Source organism: Desmodus rotundus, chromosome 5, assembly GCF_022682495.2.
Source record: "Desmodus rotundus isolate HL8 chromosome 5, HLdesRot8A.1, whole genome shotgun sequence".
NCBI lineage: Eukaryota > Metazoa > Chordata > Mammalia > Chiroptera > Phyllostomidae > Desmodus > Desmodus rotundus.
In genome coordinates this window covers 123,746,704-123,764,425 of record NC_071391.1, presented here as the reverse complement: position 1 = coordinate 123,764,425, position 17,722 = coordinate 123,746,704, and the positions used below count along the sequence as shown (strand labels likewise).

The 17,722-nt window shown below is 39.0% G+C and overlaps 1 protein-coding gene across 2 annotated transcripts in view; it reads right to left on the bottom strand.

Moving 5' to 3' along the window:
- CAMKMT (calmodulin-lysine N-methyltransferase) overlaps window positions 1-17,722 on the bottom strand; it is a 333,952-nt gene that overhangs the window by 19,476 nt on the left and 296,754 nt on the right. For both annotated transcript variants that reach the window (XM_045189476.2, XM_024552862.3), the window contains one exon: window positions 5,060-5,134. In XM_045189476.2, the coding sequence (XP_045045411.2) occupies window positions 5,060-5,134 (75 nt within the window). The remainder of the gene's footprint in view (window positions 1-5,059; window positions 5,135-17,722) is intronic.

Here is a 17,722-nt window from a genome sequence, read left to right as displayed (position 1 = left end):
CTTAGAGCACAGAATGCTAATTCAAATGCTATAAAATTTGCGTGGAAGGCATATTAATCAGCAATTAATAACCATTAAGGACTGATAAGAAAGAAATCAAATTGTATCTAAGTGTTTTAAAATTTTTCCTCTTCAGGACTGTGTACCTTATTCTTTAGTCAGGTAATGACATCTTAAGTTTCCATAATCGAGCCTTCTGGCTTTGTTTTTTTCAGAAGGCTCTCACTGTGGGAGGATCGCTGTCAGGTTCTCAGGCCTGTAGGAAACCTAGCTGGCTGGGACACACAGCATTCAGCAGAAGGCCGTGCTCAGTTTATCCTGCGCATCCTCAGAGCTGGTGAGGTTGTTAGAATAAATAAACACCGTCCTAAAAGCTGAGTTTAAAACATAACCTTCGACAGTACTATTTCTCCTTAATGTTGGCGATGGCGACAAAGACGTTAACATCACAGATTACCAGCAAATGCAGCTTAACACACAATGCACATGCCAAACACAGTTATTTGAAAGGTAATGTTGCCTGCTTCAGCACTCCAAATCAAATTTCCCAAAAGTGATTCTTGTAGTTCTCTAAGTGGTCTTTATTCCAAGCTAGCTCACCTTTCTCCTTAGTTCTGATGGAGAATTTATAACACTTTGTAGGATACGTCCTATGAGCAATTTCAATGTGCTTTAGTGGGAGTGATATATAATCTCCTGAAAATTCACCCCTTAAATAAGTCCTAATGGACTCAGAACAGCAGTAGCTTAAGTGGATCTATTTAAAAAGGCTGAGTGGGTCAGTGATTGGGATGGAGATACCATTCCAACTCTCCCTTCGGTTACTGATCAAAATGCATTGACAGTCTAGTTTGGCCATTAAAACATGCGCACACACACGTGCACACATGCACCCATGCACACCTCTCCATAATTCGCTTGTGGAATCAACACTTGCTTTGCTCCATTTACCTGAATCACAGATTTTATGACAAAGAAAGGCGCCAGGCCATTTTCGCCACCTCCCTTGGAATCAGTGAGCTCTGTGCAGAGCAGAGAGCATTTACAACTCCTCTCACAGGGAAATTAATTTGTGCAGAGGACACGGAGGCATTTCCTGTCACTTTTCACAAAAAGGAAGACCTCTGTGTAATTTTCAAGGTGAAATGTGCCAAGTCCACTGTCTTAGATGAACTTTCAGCGGAAGAATGGCCTCTATGAGCAGTTAACAACTGATTGTTGTGGAGGCTGGCACTGACGCCCTATTCTGATCTCAGGTGGCTCTGTCCCTTAGTTGCAAGATCTTTGGCACAATTTGCATATATTCTCTGGGGCTGAGTTTCCTCAGATGAGAGGGGAAAGGGCTGACTACATTTGGGTGAAATATCTTTTCAGGTGTACAGTTCCTTGAGTTGTGATTTAGAAATATCCATGATTACAGCATCTGGAAGAAAACAAAGAAATTCTAGAAACCTTTTGGAGAAAAAATTTTTTTCACAAAAACTAAACCTAAAAAAATCACTAAGAGTAAAGTAAAAATAATGGAAAATAGAAACCAACCAGCACACGCAGTGAAAGTGCTGAGAGAGCAAGGGAGGTGATGTGCCCTCCCCCCTTCTTGCCCCGGTCTCCGGCTGCGGGCGTGCTCAGGTGGCACTGGCCGTCCTACATACCTAGCTCCATGTGTCAGGCGATGGGTGGCATTTTGGACTTGCTTTCCAAGTCTTTAGAATCAAAATGTACAAAATCATTTTTATTTCTGAGCAGCTACAATAAACTGGAAAGCCATCAAACACTGAATAAAAGTATTCATTGGATTAAAAAAAAATCTTACTCCAGACCTTTAGATTATTGTGATTGAACAGAAAGAAGTCTGGAAAGGTTGGCTTAAAATTAACAATCACTCGCCATTCTAAACTCAGCAAGGACTGGGCTGGACTGCATTCCATCAGAAAGGAACACATATTACATTTAACATTAAACACGTCAACCAAGGAACTCAATAGGCAGCTTTTCCCCTACATCTATAGTTAAATATTCTAATATTTTGATGTTTGTCAACAGCATCCTTTTGCAGGTGGGACTGTACCTTGATTTTCCCTTCTGTTTATTTCAAAGTTGACATTTTACAAGTTATTTAGGAACTGTTGAACCATGAAACTGTGTTTCATTGTCAAAAATGCTGAATGGTGAAGTAATAACTAGCTTTCAGTTTGTCTTTTTATTTTATAATCTAGTTGAGCTAATAATTTAGATGCGAACCAAGAGACTTTCTCTTCTGGGAAATAAGTTATTTCCCCCAGTGCCCACAGGTTTATGAATGTTTGAATGTAAATATATGAATATAGGAATGATTTAAGGACATAAACATATCACCGCTTGTTGAAATCATGTGCATTTTACTTGAACCGCAATGTGGGTTGGGAATAGGTTCGTGAATAGAGCTCGTTTTCATGTAAATGGGATCAAGCAGTACCACTGGTTAGCTAGCTATTCAGGGAATCAGACAATGCCCCCCTTGCTGGAAATGCTTCAGTAAGAATTTCATCCATGTACCTAATATTTGAACTCTGACTCTTGCTTCATATTCCTGTGGCCTAATCCAGATCTCATTGACAGACAACGAGGAAAGGCTGGGGTGAGACTTAAGTGATCTACTGAAGTGGGGCACTTATTTTTGGCACTTAGTATTTCAGCTTTCATCTTGGAAGTACTGTCTGAAGGGAGCTTTCTTTTCCTCCTCTGTGACATTCTAAAAAAAAAAAAATCAAATCCCCCTAAGCTCCATGCTCCTACCCCCAGAAGCAGTATCTGGGGGGAAACTCTAAGAGAAAAACCCCAGACCTACAGGAAAGAAAGAACTCACGGAACCCTGTGCTTCACTGCTATATGCACGGCACATACAGTATAAACACCACTGTCCTTTCTAACTTTCTAAGCAGCTCACCCGTCCTGTCAATATGAAGAGAGACCATTACCAAAGCATTTCTTTGAGAAATCATATTAGCATCGCAGTGAGAGTGGCTTAATGTTTCCCATTTCCTAATGGGAAATTATAAACAGGCTGACATTCTAGCACTTGGAACTCGAGGAAAAAAAAAAACTTAATTCATGCATAGAAAAGCCATTTATAAAATGAAACTTGGAATATTTAGTTCATTTGAATTCATAAATTCTCACAGAGCCACTAGGTGTGCATGTGTTAGTAATGTGCCCGTGTGTGTGTGTGTGTGTGTACATTGTATTATGTCACATATTTGTAACGAGAGCCTTTAAGTGAGTATGCATTTATGTATATCGGTTGCATGTGATCCTGTGGTTGGCTAGGGAAAAAAGACTGTTTTCAAACATGTTGTGTGGCTATTTTTAACCTGAGAACATTAATCAGAAAAGAGCTTAAATCTTACTTCCTCTGCTTGTCTCTCTGGTACAAATAGGATGACATGGTGAGAGTGTCCATGTCACAAGGCATGAAAAAGACAAGCTGTTCTGATATTTGTGCAAAGGACAAATTTAATCTGAGTCTCGTGGCCCGACCTGACTCTCCCCTCATGATCAGAGCCCGTCCATGTGCGACCGAACCCTCGTCTGAACCTCCAAGAAGATGCTGCCCTCCTTCCCTCTTTCCGCCGCTCTCTGATCTGACTTTCATGCTTAATCTGATCTAATCCTGCCAGCATTATCTTCATCTGTGCAACGAAACCTGGAGGATCTTTTCTCATATTTGGTGAGGAAAGGCATTTACTAAATTACTTGGCCAAATCATATGGTAAGATTTTATTTCCTTATTTTTGATTAGATGAGGGATGAAATATTGAGAGGCAACATCAATGATTAATCAGAAATCTGTCCCTTCTTTGAAATAGGTTTTCTGAAATGGGGTTCAAAGAGACTAAAAGGGCCATGGAAAACTAGAAAATCTCAAGCTAAAAATAAAACAAAATAATTATTTTTTTTTGTTGAAAGGTGGTTATCAGAAGAAAAAAGAAAGCAAATCTAATGTCACTGACCAAGTAGAAAAGTTACCCATTGAAAACTGTATTAAAAAAATAATAATAATGAAAATAATAATAATAATAGTAATGATAATATACTTCCTGAAAATTTCATTCCATTCATTCAACTCTCTAATAGGGAAGGCCTTCCCTGGGTTCAGGATCTCATGATTGGGTTTATTAGTATAATAGATCTTCTTTAGAATCTGAACTTGTGTTTTCAAATCTAAAGTGTGATAAAAAAAAATACAAATAAGATCTTACTCTTAACAGAGAAAATACTTGTGAATTGTCAACATTTCCCATATGCTGAAACAATTACCCAACATGCATAAAGAAAATACATTAAGATTAATTGAAATAATTATTAATGTTTGATACATATTTATCCTTAGTCAGGATCAGACCTTCGTTAACAGTAGTAGATGGAGCTAAAAGAGAAGATGAAATATGTAGATTATTTTTAAAAAGCAGGCATCTGACAGGGACTTTACTATTATTATTTGCATAACAATAAAATGTAATTTTTATAATCCTTATTTTATGTATAATTAAACATTAATTAAATACACTGAAAATATTAAATAGCACACATAGATTTTTAAGAAAAGCTATTTCCCTAAGGATATTCACAGATGCGTTTACTTGCTGGAGCGTATATATGTGCACATCCATGCTCATATGTCCCCTCATATCAATAGTCTGATCTCTCCTAAGAAGTAAGCTAATTGAGCTGTTTGTGTTGATAAACTCCTTTTTCTCCAGACTATTCCTCTCCGAGCCATAATTATTTGCAATTTGCCTAAGTCGTCCATTTACTGATACGTCAAGCATGAAACAGAGGCAATTCCAGAAAATGGAAATGCTTCTCAAAAATCAATCTTTGGGAAATAATGTGGTAGAAGTTACTGCGTGAGAGAAGACTACCTTATAACTGTCACATGGAGATGAATATTAATTTGTTGAGGTTAAGGTGGCTTTGTGCTTCATTTGTTGACTTTGCTTAGCCGTCAGCAAAGCAGCACAGCCCAATTACTCCAGCAAAGCTATTTTTTCTAACAGTTTTATGATTTTTATGTACTTACCAGTCAGCACACATAACCATGTCAAAATGTCCTTCCAGTTGAGAGACATCTGTCTCATTATCCCATCGTAAAACGCTTGAGGAGAAAAAGATTTTAAAAATTATACCTAGGGGTTTTTTTTACTTTTGATTTTGAGCTATTAACATTATTTTTGTGGCACTTAAAATTATTTAAAAGGTATACACAAATTATTTCAAAAGGTATAATAAAAAACTAGGGATGTAACTGTCTGTTCTTTATTTTATTTAGTCTTCAAATCTAGAAGAGGAAGAATTCTCTATTAATTGCAATAGTTATGGTTTTGCTAGTTTTTATAGGTTTTTGGAGACAAACTTGGGAAGAATAGCTTTGCCATAGTCATTAGAATGAGTCTAGATGGCTGAGGCAGGTATTACAACTGAAGCATCCCCCATGTGACTAAAATAAAAAGTTATAAACATAAATGATGTGAAACTCAGTGTTTATCTATCTTGCCTGGCACGTTAGTTGCATTTCTTATTAATGAAATGAGCAATCTAGAAAGATGGAAGAAAAGACTTTCACTTAATAGTTCTCACTTTTTAGGTGCATTTTAAAATTCACCCATTCTGATACTTAGTCTTCAAAAGAGGATCAAGTTTTAAACTTGCCAAAGATCTTGACATTGCTAAAACGCTGGCCAGTTCTTAGTCTTCATCTTACTTGACCTACCAGCTTAGAACTCTCCCATGCACCCCATGCACTCCAGGTTCATGTATCCAACTTCCTACCTTAGTATTCCCACTTGTATATCCAACAGACATCTCAAACTGAATATATCCAATATTAAATTCCTTATCATCTTTCCCCCAATTTCATTTTGCTCACAGTCTTTCTCATCTGTTAGCTCCATCTTTCCAGTTGCTCTGGTCAAAAACCTTGACTATATCCTTGACTCTTCTTTTTCTGTTACATGCACATTGGCTATGCCAGCAAATGTAGTTGATGCTACCTTTGAAATATGTCAACATCCACCTTCTCTCTATCTCCACTGTTCTCACCATGAGAAACACTATTATAATCTTTCACTTGAGTTCATTCATAGTCTCCTAATTGGTCTCTCTGCTTCCACCTATCACTCTACAATCTCTGCTCAAGAGAGCAGCCAGAATCATTCTTGTAAGACATATATCAAATCACAAACCTTCTCTTCTTCCTACCTTGTAATGGCTCCTCTCTTCACTCACAGCAAAAGCCAAAGTCTTTACAATGACCTAGAAGACCCTATTCAATCCAGTTACCCTGCTGACCTCATTTCCTACTACCTTTGCCCTTGGTCTTTGCTCTAGCAACACAGGTCTGCTTACGATTTCTTGAATACACCAGGCATGCTCCTGCTTTAGGGTGTTTACATTGGCAATTTCCTCTGTGTGAATGCTCTTCCTCCATCCATCCCGCGGCTCCTTCTCTCACCTCCTTCAAGTCTTTGCTCAAATGTGCTACCTTCCTGAGGAAGCCTACTCTGACCCCTCTACAGAACACTGCAATCCTTGATTCCCTCTCCAGTACTCCTGACACCCCTTAACCTGCCCTTTAGTTTTCATAGTGGTTATTATCCTTTAATGTGCTATATAACTAAATTATTATTTTTGTTTATTCTCTCTCAGGTAAAACATAAGCACCATAGGGACAACGATTTTTAAAATCTGTTTTGTACTGTGGTGTATTTTCATTGCCTAGAACAATCCCTGACACAGGATAGCTGCTCAATAAATATGTCATATGAGTAAATTCTGTATGAACGTACCAAGCATAGTGCCTGGCGCACAGAAGGCACTCAAAAAACAGAAGTTCCTATATTAGGTTGTTCTCTGAACAGAATGGGCAGTATAGCCAGTTATGCAGGCCCCTTAAAATGCTTTCTGAGGATTTCTCCTTTTGGCAAAAATGCAGTAACAAGCACCTCATTTACCCTACTGCCTGAAACAGCCGCCCCAAATTACACAAAATATATTAAACTATAGTTTTCAAGACACTGAAAATCAGCAAAAAAAGAATAGTGGTCCTTGAAGAGGGGGGGAATGAAGTGAGCCCCATCACGGACCCATGCTACTGCCTTGAGAGGGTTTCCAGGCCACAGTACAGGGAGGGAGAAGCAAGGTGGGAGCAGGTGGACCCCCTGCATTAAGGAGGTGGAGCTGAGAGTCTAAGGAAGCCGAGGCCATTGCAGTTCCCAGTGTAGAGAACCAGACTGGAGATCACTGCACAGAGAGAGCGTTCCAAAGATCGGCGGGTAGTCAGTCCTCTTGGAGTATTCTGCAGAGGACTGAAGGTGCATGTCATATGAGGGAACTACTTGAAGCCAGGAAAAGAACAATCTGAGAGGACTGGAGGGGGCTGGGCCAGTGCTCACTTGGGGCCAGGAGTAGTGCCTGTTCCCACCAGTCAGACTAGAAAGCTGGGTAGAGCCCTCAGGTGGATCTTGTCACAGTAGTGGAGAATAATTAGCCCTAGACTAACCGTTGTTCTGGTTCTGCCTAACAAATCTTATAAGTAAGACCCCAAAATATCAAATTATTTTGAAGTATCTGTGTCTCAGAACAGAACTCAAAAACATGTACAGGAATACAAAAACCGTCAGATCCTAAAAAAGTAAAATTCAAAATACCTGGCATATCATCAAAGATTATCACACATGCTAAGAACTGAAGTAATACGACCCATAATGAGAAGACAAATAGAGCCCAAACTAAGACTGACACAGATGTTAGAATTAGCAGACACAGGAATTAAAATAGGTTTCACAATGCTATTTACTATATTTAAAAAGTTGAATATAGAAAAGAGAGATATTTTTAAAGTCCCAAACCAAACTTCTAAAGATGAAAATTACAGTGTCTGAGAGAAAAAAAAATACATTGGATGGGATTAACTGCAGAGTAGACACTGCAGAAAAAAATCAGTGAACTTGAAGACAAAGCAATAGAAACTATCCAAAATGAAACAGAAAAAAAAAACAACCCAGAAATAAATAAAAAGAATACTAGCAAGTGAGCTTTGGATCAAATTTAAGTGGTCTAACATACAGAGGTGGGCAAAAGTAGGCTCACTGTTGTGAGTATGTGAAACACAGTTTATCCTTGTATTGTTATTGATTCTTGTGTTATATATTTTTCCATACAAACAACTGTAAACCTACTTTTGCCCCCCCCATATATAACTGAGCTCCAAAGAGCAGAGGAGAGGGGGAAGCAGAAAAAATATTTGAAGAAATAATGGTTAAAATGTTTCCAAATTTAATGAAAACTATGAAGCCACAGATTAAGAAATTCCAACAAGTTCCAAGCACAAGAAACATGAAAAAAAAAATTACAAGGCACATGATAATCTAATCAAATTTCCCAAAAGCAGTGATAAAGAAAAAGCATAAAAAGAACCCAGAGAATAAAAAGATACATTATATACAAATAAAGGTCTTCTCTCTAGACCGCTGAGATAACTTTAAAAACAAACAAATAAAAATCCCTTTTTCTTGTACAGTAAAACACTGAAAAAGAAAACCATGTGAAACAAATATATGCCTTAACTAACTACCATGAGGCAAATGCCCTCATAGCCCCCATTCAGATGAAGAACCAGCACCTTGCCTGACTCGGAAGTCCCTGAACATGCTCAGTTCCAGTTGCTTCCCCTTTCGCCACAATGCAATGACTTCTCCGCTGGCTGTCTGCTCTAGCCTCTCCCCATTCATCACGTCAGATAACTAAATTTGCCTGGGCGCACCTTTTCTACTTCTGTACCTTTGATTTTCTCCTTCCCACTTTCCATGCCTAAAATGCCTTCTTCAACTGCTTTTCCTCCCTTGCCTTTCGTCTGCTAAGTCACAGCTCAAGGGCCACCTTCTTAATGAAGCTTTCTCAGATTCCTCTACCTTGACAGTCTCTTTATACTCTCATATCATATTTAACCCAGTTAAAGCAGACTCTGTCATATCCCGGTAGCTGGGAAAGTGTCTATCTCTCATCTGGGTATCTTGAGCTTCCTAAGGCAAAAACCTCACCTTAATCATCTTTGGAAGCCCCCAAAGAGCCCATCACAGTGCCTTACACATAGAAGACTCTAAATTTCATTTTAATATATTGAACTGAATTACAAAAGTTGGACTAGAATAGCGGCTAACTTAGTGAACTATTTTGGACAAAAAATGTTACTCCTTGTTAACAAAATTAATTCCATACCCTTAGAGAAAAGGGTATGTAAGATGGATTTTTTAAAAAGTTCAGAAAACAAGGCAATGCTATCAAAAAGATCCAAGTACTATTTCTGGATTTCCATTTTTCTCAGCTAGTTGGGAATTCGTATTCCTAAACCCAGAAAGCATTTGTATTTGGTGCAGGACAATTCTTCATTGTAGTGGACTGTGCACTGCTTTGCAGGATGCTTACAATCTCTGCTCTCCCCAGCATTAGTAATACCCCAACAAAAATCTCTATGACACACCAGGGGAGGGGGGGCACAAAGTCCCCCTCTGGTTGAGAACTGCTGGTGGCTTATTCCCAAGGCCTTTTCCACCTTTGATGTGTGATTCTCCTTAAATCCCAACAACTAAAGGCTATGATATAACCAAGAAACTAAGCAGAATTGCTGCCTTGCTTACACAACCTTTTCCTTTCCACTGCAATGCACGTCATCGTTAAGATGACAACATAGAAATTTAGAGTCCAAAGTGAGGAATGAGGCCCTTACATGAAAGATAAAATAAAAATAAAAAACACAAACAAACAAACAAACACCTCTCCTAAGGACCGACAAGATAACAGGATGTCCACAGAATCACCTTTGTGTTGTTCAGTTGGGATGTTAAACTGAAGGGCAATCTAGGGATGGAATGAGCTTATCAAAGTGTGGTCTGTGTTCCAGACAGATCGGGATCAGCTGAGGAGGTTATTGAAACATCAGATTCTCGAGCCTCAACCCCAGGGTGTTCAATTCCGTAAGGAAGGCTCATTATTAAAATAAGCATCACAAGTGATTCTCCTGAAGAGGGTCACAGACCAGCTCGAGCAGCCCTGTTCCGGAAGATCTTTACACATACGGATTGGGACTGAAAATACTCTTCAGCCGTACTTCAGTTGCGAGTATCAAATGTCTTTATTTTCAAAAGGAGGATTTTTACAGAGAGTGCCCGTAAAGACAGAATTAAGAACACTCCCTACTGGATTGCTAAGGGAAGGAAGCAACAGCACGGATGAACCAGAACAGGAGTTCATTTGGGTACACTCCTTGAAACAGATTACCTGGCCAACTTCGCTGATTTTACCCTGAAATTAATTGACGATTCCAGACTAGGAATAAAGCTTGGAGAAAGGGGAGGGGGAAGTAAAATTAGGTCTCAGTGAAATTTTTACCTCAGAAAATCTACAAGATTGGTTAACTACAGCCAATTGAGTGTTGTCCTGTTCTTTCTTTGTAAATACATGACATCCATGAAATAAACTAAAGAATACAGTGGATGGAACGGGCTTGAATGAACAGAAATCTGAACACCCTTAAAGCAATGAACCACTACAGAAACTCTCAGAGAGAACTCTGGTTCATGGATCTCAAGTGAGATCTCAAGATCAATGACATCAGCGACACCTGGGGCCCTGTGAGAAGTGCACAGCCCTGGGCCCCACCTCCATCTCCCAGGGGACAGGGCCTGAGAGCCCATGTTGTAAAAAGCTCTACAAAGATTCAGGCACTAACACTTGAGAACTGTGGCTCCCGCTTGCCACCTCTGCGTGCCTGGCCTGACCCCACCCTCTGGCTCCGTGTTTTTGTCTGTAAGGTAGCTGAAATAAATGTATTTCAGAGTCCACAAAGAGGACAGACAGACTTGCCTACCATTTGGATGCCATAAGTTGGTGACCAGTATATTCTATACTCGTTAAGGAGAACTGAAAAGTGTTTTGAGATCCCGGAAGAAAGGTACTAATTATTTTACTAATTATACTTTCCATTTCAAATATCTCTGATTCTATGATTATGACAGCTGATTAACTGGTAGCAAAACAAAGTGACAGTAAACACTTAGAACTAGTTCTAGTTTCATATCAAATTACAACTATGTGTCATTTGACATGAAATCACAACATTAAATATTGCTTTTTGGTGTTTTCACTTTCTTTTCTTCTTTTTCCTTTATGTTTCAAACTTATGAAATTCCAACACAGTGCATTTTAATAAAGGAATTTCACACCAGTTTCAAATTATAACTTCCAAAACAATGGGGTAAAAATTGTTCTGATCTAGCATTGTGTTAACAACGTAGGTGACCCATATTAGGTTGTACAAGAGATAAAAAAGCCTCCAGATTCTTTTAAGAAGCCAGTACGTCAGTGATATTAAAACCAGATAAAGATTACACAATAAGATTATGGACCAATTTTATTGATGAATATCAATGCAAAAAGTTCAGATACTGCTGGTGGGAATGTAAAATGGACCAGCCACCATGGAAAACAGTCTGGAGTTTCTCAGAGGATAAACATAGAGTTACCTTATGACTGTATACACCCAAAAGAAATGAGACGTCACAAAAAGTTGTTCACAAGTGGTCCCAGCAGCATTATTCATAAGAGCCAAAAAATAGAAACAACCCAGATGTCCATAAACTGATGAATGGATAAATAAAATGTGGTATATCCATGCAAAGGAATATTATTCAATATAAAAATTAATGACATCCTCATACATTCTGAATCGTGGGTGGACCTCAAAACAGTTTATTAAATGAAAGAAGCCAGACTTGAAAGGCCACATATTGCTGCGTGACTCCATTTATGTGAAATGTTCAGAATAAGAAAATCCATAGAGACAGAGACTAGATTAGGGGCTGTCTAGCACTGGGAAGAAAGGGTGGAGGGAACAAGGAGTGTCTGCTAATGGGTATGGGGTTTCTTTTGGGGTTGATGAAAATATTCTAAAATTGACTGTCACAGTTGTATAACTCTGTGAATATACTAAAAGGCATTGAATGGGATACTTTAAGTGGGTGAATTATATGGTATGTAAATTATAGCTTAATAAAGTTGTTATTTAAAAAGTCCCAGATAATATATTAGAATGCAGTAGCATATTAAAAGAAGAATTAGCCCTGACTGGTGTGGCTCAGTGGATTGAGCACCCTCCTGCAAACCAAAGTTCAATTTGCAGATCAGGGCGCATGCCTGGGTTGCTAGCCAGGTCCCCAGTGTGGGGCAGGGCATGTGAAAGGCAACCACACATTGATATTTCATTCCCTCTCTCTTTCTCCTTCCCTTCCCTTCTGTCTAAAAATAAAATAAAATCTTTAAAAAATAATAAAAGGAAAATTAAAATACCATGACCAAGTGACTAGATATACAGAGATGTAAAGTTTTAGGACACCTGTTATTATGACCTGTCATAGTTGTAAGCAAAATAAGAAAAACAATTTGATTATCTCCATACATGCTGAAAAGACATTTGCTAAAGTTGCATATTTATTTACGATAATTTTTTGAAAATAGGACTCAATTAAAAAAATACCTTAACAAGCCCTGGCTGGGTGGCTCAGTTGGTTGGAGCATTGTCCTATACACCAAAAGGTTGCGGGTTCAATTCCTGGTCAGGACACATACTTAGGTTGCTGGTTTGATCCCAGGGTAAAGTGCACATGGGAGGCAACTGTTCAGTGTGTCTCTCTCTCTATCAATAAAAACATATCCTTGGGTGAGGATAAAAAAATTCCTTAACAAGATAAAAAAAATTTTTAATAAAGAACTAATGTATATTTAATGGTGAAATATTAGAGGATTACCAAAAAAGTCAGTGTCGAAGATGCCTATTATTTAATATCATTCTGGAAATTTTTAACCAATAAAATTACAGAAGAGAAAGAGAGGTATAAGAATTAGGAAGAAGTCAAAATTGTCATCATTTACAGATGATGTAATTGTTTATTTAAAATATTCAAGAGAATAAATTGACAAGCTATTAGGAATAATAGCTCACTGAGGTGACTAAATATTTACTACACAAAACCCCATAGCTTTCTTTATATATAGACAAATCACCAGTTAGAAAATATAATGGAAGAAAAGATCTCATTTATAAGAGAAAAACGATGGTTTCCAAAAATAAGCTTAATAAGAGAAATAAAGAAAGATTTTAAGTGCTAGTGAAACACTTATGGAAACCCTAACACGCCCTGTCCGTGGTAGGAAGACTCAAAGTCATAAAGATGTCATCTTGGTAAACTATATATTTCAATGAAAATGCCAATATAATAAAAATACTACCATAATTTTATAATAGCCTAGGAAGAAAGAATAATATCAATGGTCTCGTCTTTAGCAGGTATAAAATTACATTACAAAGTTCAGTAACTGCCATAATTTGGTATGAATAGAAAAGTCCACTTCTAAAACTTTGCTCTGTATATATACTAGCAGATGTACAGCTTATGTACAGATGTGTTCCCTGCGGGGCTATTTGTAATGGCAAAATCATGAAAACAAATCATGTCCATTATTAAAGTAAAAAAATCATTTTAGCAATAGATTACAAAGTGATCATACTCTAAAATTTTTTTCCAAGATTGCCTCTTATCTAACTGAAAAGTGACAAAATCTTTTGAAAATGAAGACATTTTTATTTGATATGTAACTTCTGTGATATACCTATCTATCTATGAAGGAGGGATTTTTTTCCCCTTAAAACTAGAGGACATTTTCACTGACAATGCAGTAGTCTGACCTGCATACCTTGCTATCAAAATAGAACTTGGCTTATCTTTGGTAGCAAGATTTTGACCTTGGTAGAGTAGGGATCAGCATGTCCAAAGAGTAAATACAATGTAATTCTAGAAAAAAAGGCCTTAACTAAATTTGCTGCAGTTTCAAGGTCCCCTAAAAATACAGTGTCCCATATTTTAAAATCTGGCTCATTTTTTAATAGGAAAAATGAACTCTATCAAAATATCTGGAACTGGACAAAATTCCTGTGCCAGGTGTTTCTTTGGTGCAAAAAAAAGCTGGGGCATGAGTTCTGCTATAAGCTTGTCAAGCAAATAAAAAAATGTTATGTTAGCAATAGAAAGTACACATAGTAATTTCATTTTTCCATATCCAAGATAGCAAGAAAAGGAAACAGAACTCTGGCATCTCTAGAATTCTCAGCAGTTCTCAAGATTATGTTGCCGTAGTTCTAGCAAACTCACTAATAGGTATGTTTTATCAGAATATTTCTTAAAGAGAGCCCTCAGCTTCTTTATCTCAGTTACCTTCTACTAACCTTCCTCTTCAACCTGACAAAGTACAGATAAATGTCTCCTTCCAGTGTCAGTGTTCTACAGACACTGCAGGTGCCTGCCTGAGAAGAGCCCTGTCCTCAAATGGAAGTCAGCCATCTAATATATAAACTGATGTCTGACTCTCTAGATCTTGGCTTTCCTCTACTAAAAACTATTTGGTTTCATAGGTCGTATGGGTCCCTATCTTTGAAAATGTGCTCCAAATACAAATCTTAAAATCTTTCATATAACAGGGATAAAATACACTAATTGCTTCAGAGAATACAAAAAACACATTAAGCAGAATCCTTGCCTTCAAAAAAATTATTTATTTCCGTTATTAAAATGTGAACTCTAAGAAGACATGGACTTAGGACTTCTGGTCTAGGTGGCGGCGTAGGTAAACACGGCTTGCTTTCTTGCACAACCATATCAAAATTACAACTAAAACATAGAACAACATCCCATCGCTCAGAACTGTAAGAAATAGAGTTGAATGGAAGTCAGACAACTACGGAATGAAAGAAACTACATTCATCCAGACTGGTAGGAGAGGTGCAGACATGGAACAGCTTGGTCCCACTTTCATGTTTGGTAGATAAAAAATTCAGAAAGGATATCTTGGGAGTGAGGAGTCCCAGCCCCACACCAACCCCCCAGCCCCAGGGTTCTAGTGCCAGGAAAGTAAGTCCCCATAACATATGGCTGCAAAAACCAGCAGGGACTGAGTTGGTAAAAGAAACTCTTGGAGTCCCAAGGAGTTCCCTTTAAAGAACCCACACACGGACTTACCCAGACTCACTCCCTCTGGGCTCTGGCACCAGAGTAGCAGTTTGAAAGGCACCAGTGGCATACGGGAAAGAACTGAAGTATCTGGCATCAAGGCAGGAGTCAGGGGACAGCTTTTTCCCAGACAAAAAGGCAGGCAGAGGCCATTGTCCCTTTTCTGAAACCCTCCCCCCACAGAACCACAGAACCGCCAGGCAGGTGTCATATCTGAGATTCCATCAATCTGGCTAACACTGTTTGCAATGTCCTGGAGATCCTCAGAGACTCCACCCCACCAAACTTATGGGCCCACCAAAGATACAAATGGCTGGTCTTGGCTCATGCTTCACAACTTCATAAATCCCATCAAACAAGCAACAGCCAGCCTCAGTAAGCCCCCAGGCCCTAGCCCCCATACCTCTGGCTAAGTAGCCCCAGGTTCAGCTCTAGCAGCAGCCAGCCTAGATTCACATCTTGGCTTCCCCAAGCCCCTCACAAGTAGCAGCCACCTCAGATTGCTTTATAGCTCATGCAGGGTGGCCCTGGGCAGAACACAGGTGGGGGCTGACCTTGACCTGCACCACATGGGAAACCCCAGAGCCTGTGCACCCAGTGGACAGACACAGACCAGGTTGGAGCAACACCACTCTGTCCCTGCACAGCTGGTCCTCCATGGAGGGTGGAGGTTGGAAGTCAGTGGTCATAGCCAGTCCTTACAGCTGACTGGCCTGGGTAAAACCCTCCTATTGAACTGCCAACAGCAATCAAGGCTCAACTACAAGAGAAACATGAAGGGTGTACCTCAAGTACCAGCTTGGGTAATAGGGAAGGCTGTGCCATTGGACCCTACAGAACACCTACCACATGAGGCCATGCTACCAAGACACGGAGTCATGGCAGCTCTACCTGATACATAGAAACAAACACAGGGAGGCTGCCAAAATGAGGAGACAAAGAAATATGGCCCAAATGAAAGAACAGAATAAAACCTCAGAAAAAGAACTAAACAAAATGGAGATAAGCAATCAATCGAATGCAGAGTTAAAAACACTGGGTATCAGGATGCTCAATGAACTTAGTGAGGACCTCAACAGCATAAAAAAGATCGAGTAAGAAATGAAGGATACACTAATTGAAGTAAAGAACAATTTATAGGGAAACAGCAGTAGAGTGGATTAAGCCAAGAATCAAATGAATGATTTGGAATATAAGGAAGCAAAAAACAACCAAACAGAACAAGAAGAAAGAATCCAAAAAAAAAGAGACAAGGATTGTGTAAGCAGCTTGTGGGACAACTTTAAGTGTCCCAACATTCTAATCATAGGCATTCCAGAAGGAGAAGAGAAAGAGCAAGAAACTGGAAATCTATTTGAAAAATGAAAGGAAACTTCCCTAATCTAGTGAAGGAAATAGACATGCAAGTCCAGGAAGCACGGAGTCCTGCAACTGAGATGGATACAAAGAGGCCCACTCCAAGACACATCCTAATTAAAATGCCAAAGGTTAAAGATAAAAAGAGAATCTTAAAAGCAGCAAGAGGAAAGCAGTTAGTGATCTACAGGGGAATCCCCATGAGGCTGTCCGCTGATTTCTCAAAAGAAACTTTGCAGGCTGGAAGGGATTGGCAAGAAATGGTCAAAGTCATGAAAAGCAGGGACCTATCGTCAAGATTGCTCTAGCCAGCCAAGCTATCATTTAGAATCAAAGGGCAGATAAATAGCTTCCCAGACAAGAAAAAAACTAAAGCAGTTCATCATCAGGAAACTATTATTATATGAAATGTTAAAGGGACTTATTTAAGAAAAAGAAGATCAAAAGTATGAGCAACAAAATGGCAATAAATCCACAACTACCAACAATTGAATCTAAAAGACAAACTAAGCAAACAAGAAGAACAGAGACAGAATCATGGATACAGAGAGTGTTCTTATGGTTGCCAGATGGGAGGGGAGGTGTGGGGGAATGAGTGAAGAGGTGGGGGGATTAAGAAGTCCAAATAGGTGGTTACAGAATAGCCATGTGAATGTAAAGTACAGGATAGGAGATGGAGTAGCCAAAGAACTTATATGCATGACCCATGGACATGAACAATGGTGTGGGGATGGCCTGAAGGAATGGGGAGTGCTGGGTTGAAGGGGACAAATGGGGAAAAATTGGGACAACTGTAAGAGTATAATCAATAAAATATAACTTAGATAAAAAAGAAGACATGGACTTACTTACTCTTGTTCATTACTATATCTCCAGCACTTAGAATAGTACTTGGCAGACGGCGGGGGGAGGTCAAAGTAATTTTAAGAAATGACTGTACCAGTGAATATGAAAACAAAGACAGCATGCTTTGAAAAATAAGAGAATATATCATGTTACTGGGACTATTCTAAGGTCAATAGAAATTAAAAGGAGGGAAAGATGAGGGTAAGCTTAAATGGCCTGAGAAATGGTAATTAAGTCATCCTAGAAGGAAGGACTTAGATGGACGTGGAGGAGGGGAGAAGACGGGCAAAGACCAGAGATGGGAAGGACCAAATGTGTTGGGAGGAGAACAAAGAGGCTGGGTGACAAAGGAGAAGGTGCATGTTGGGGAGCAGTGGGAGCCAGACTGAAGGAAGAGAATGAGGCGAGTGAGACGACTGCAGAGG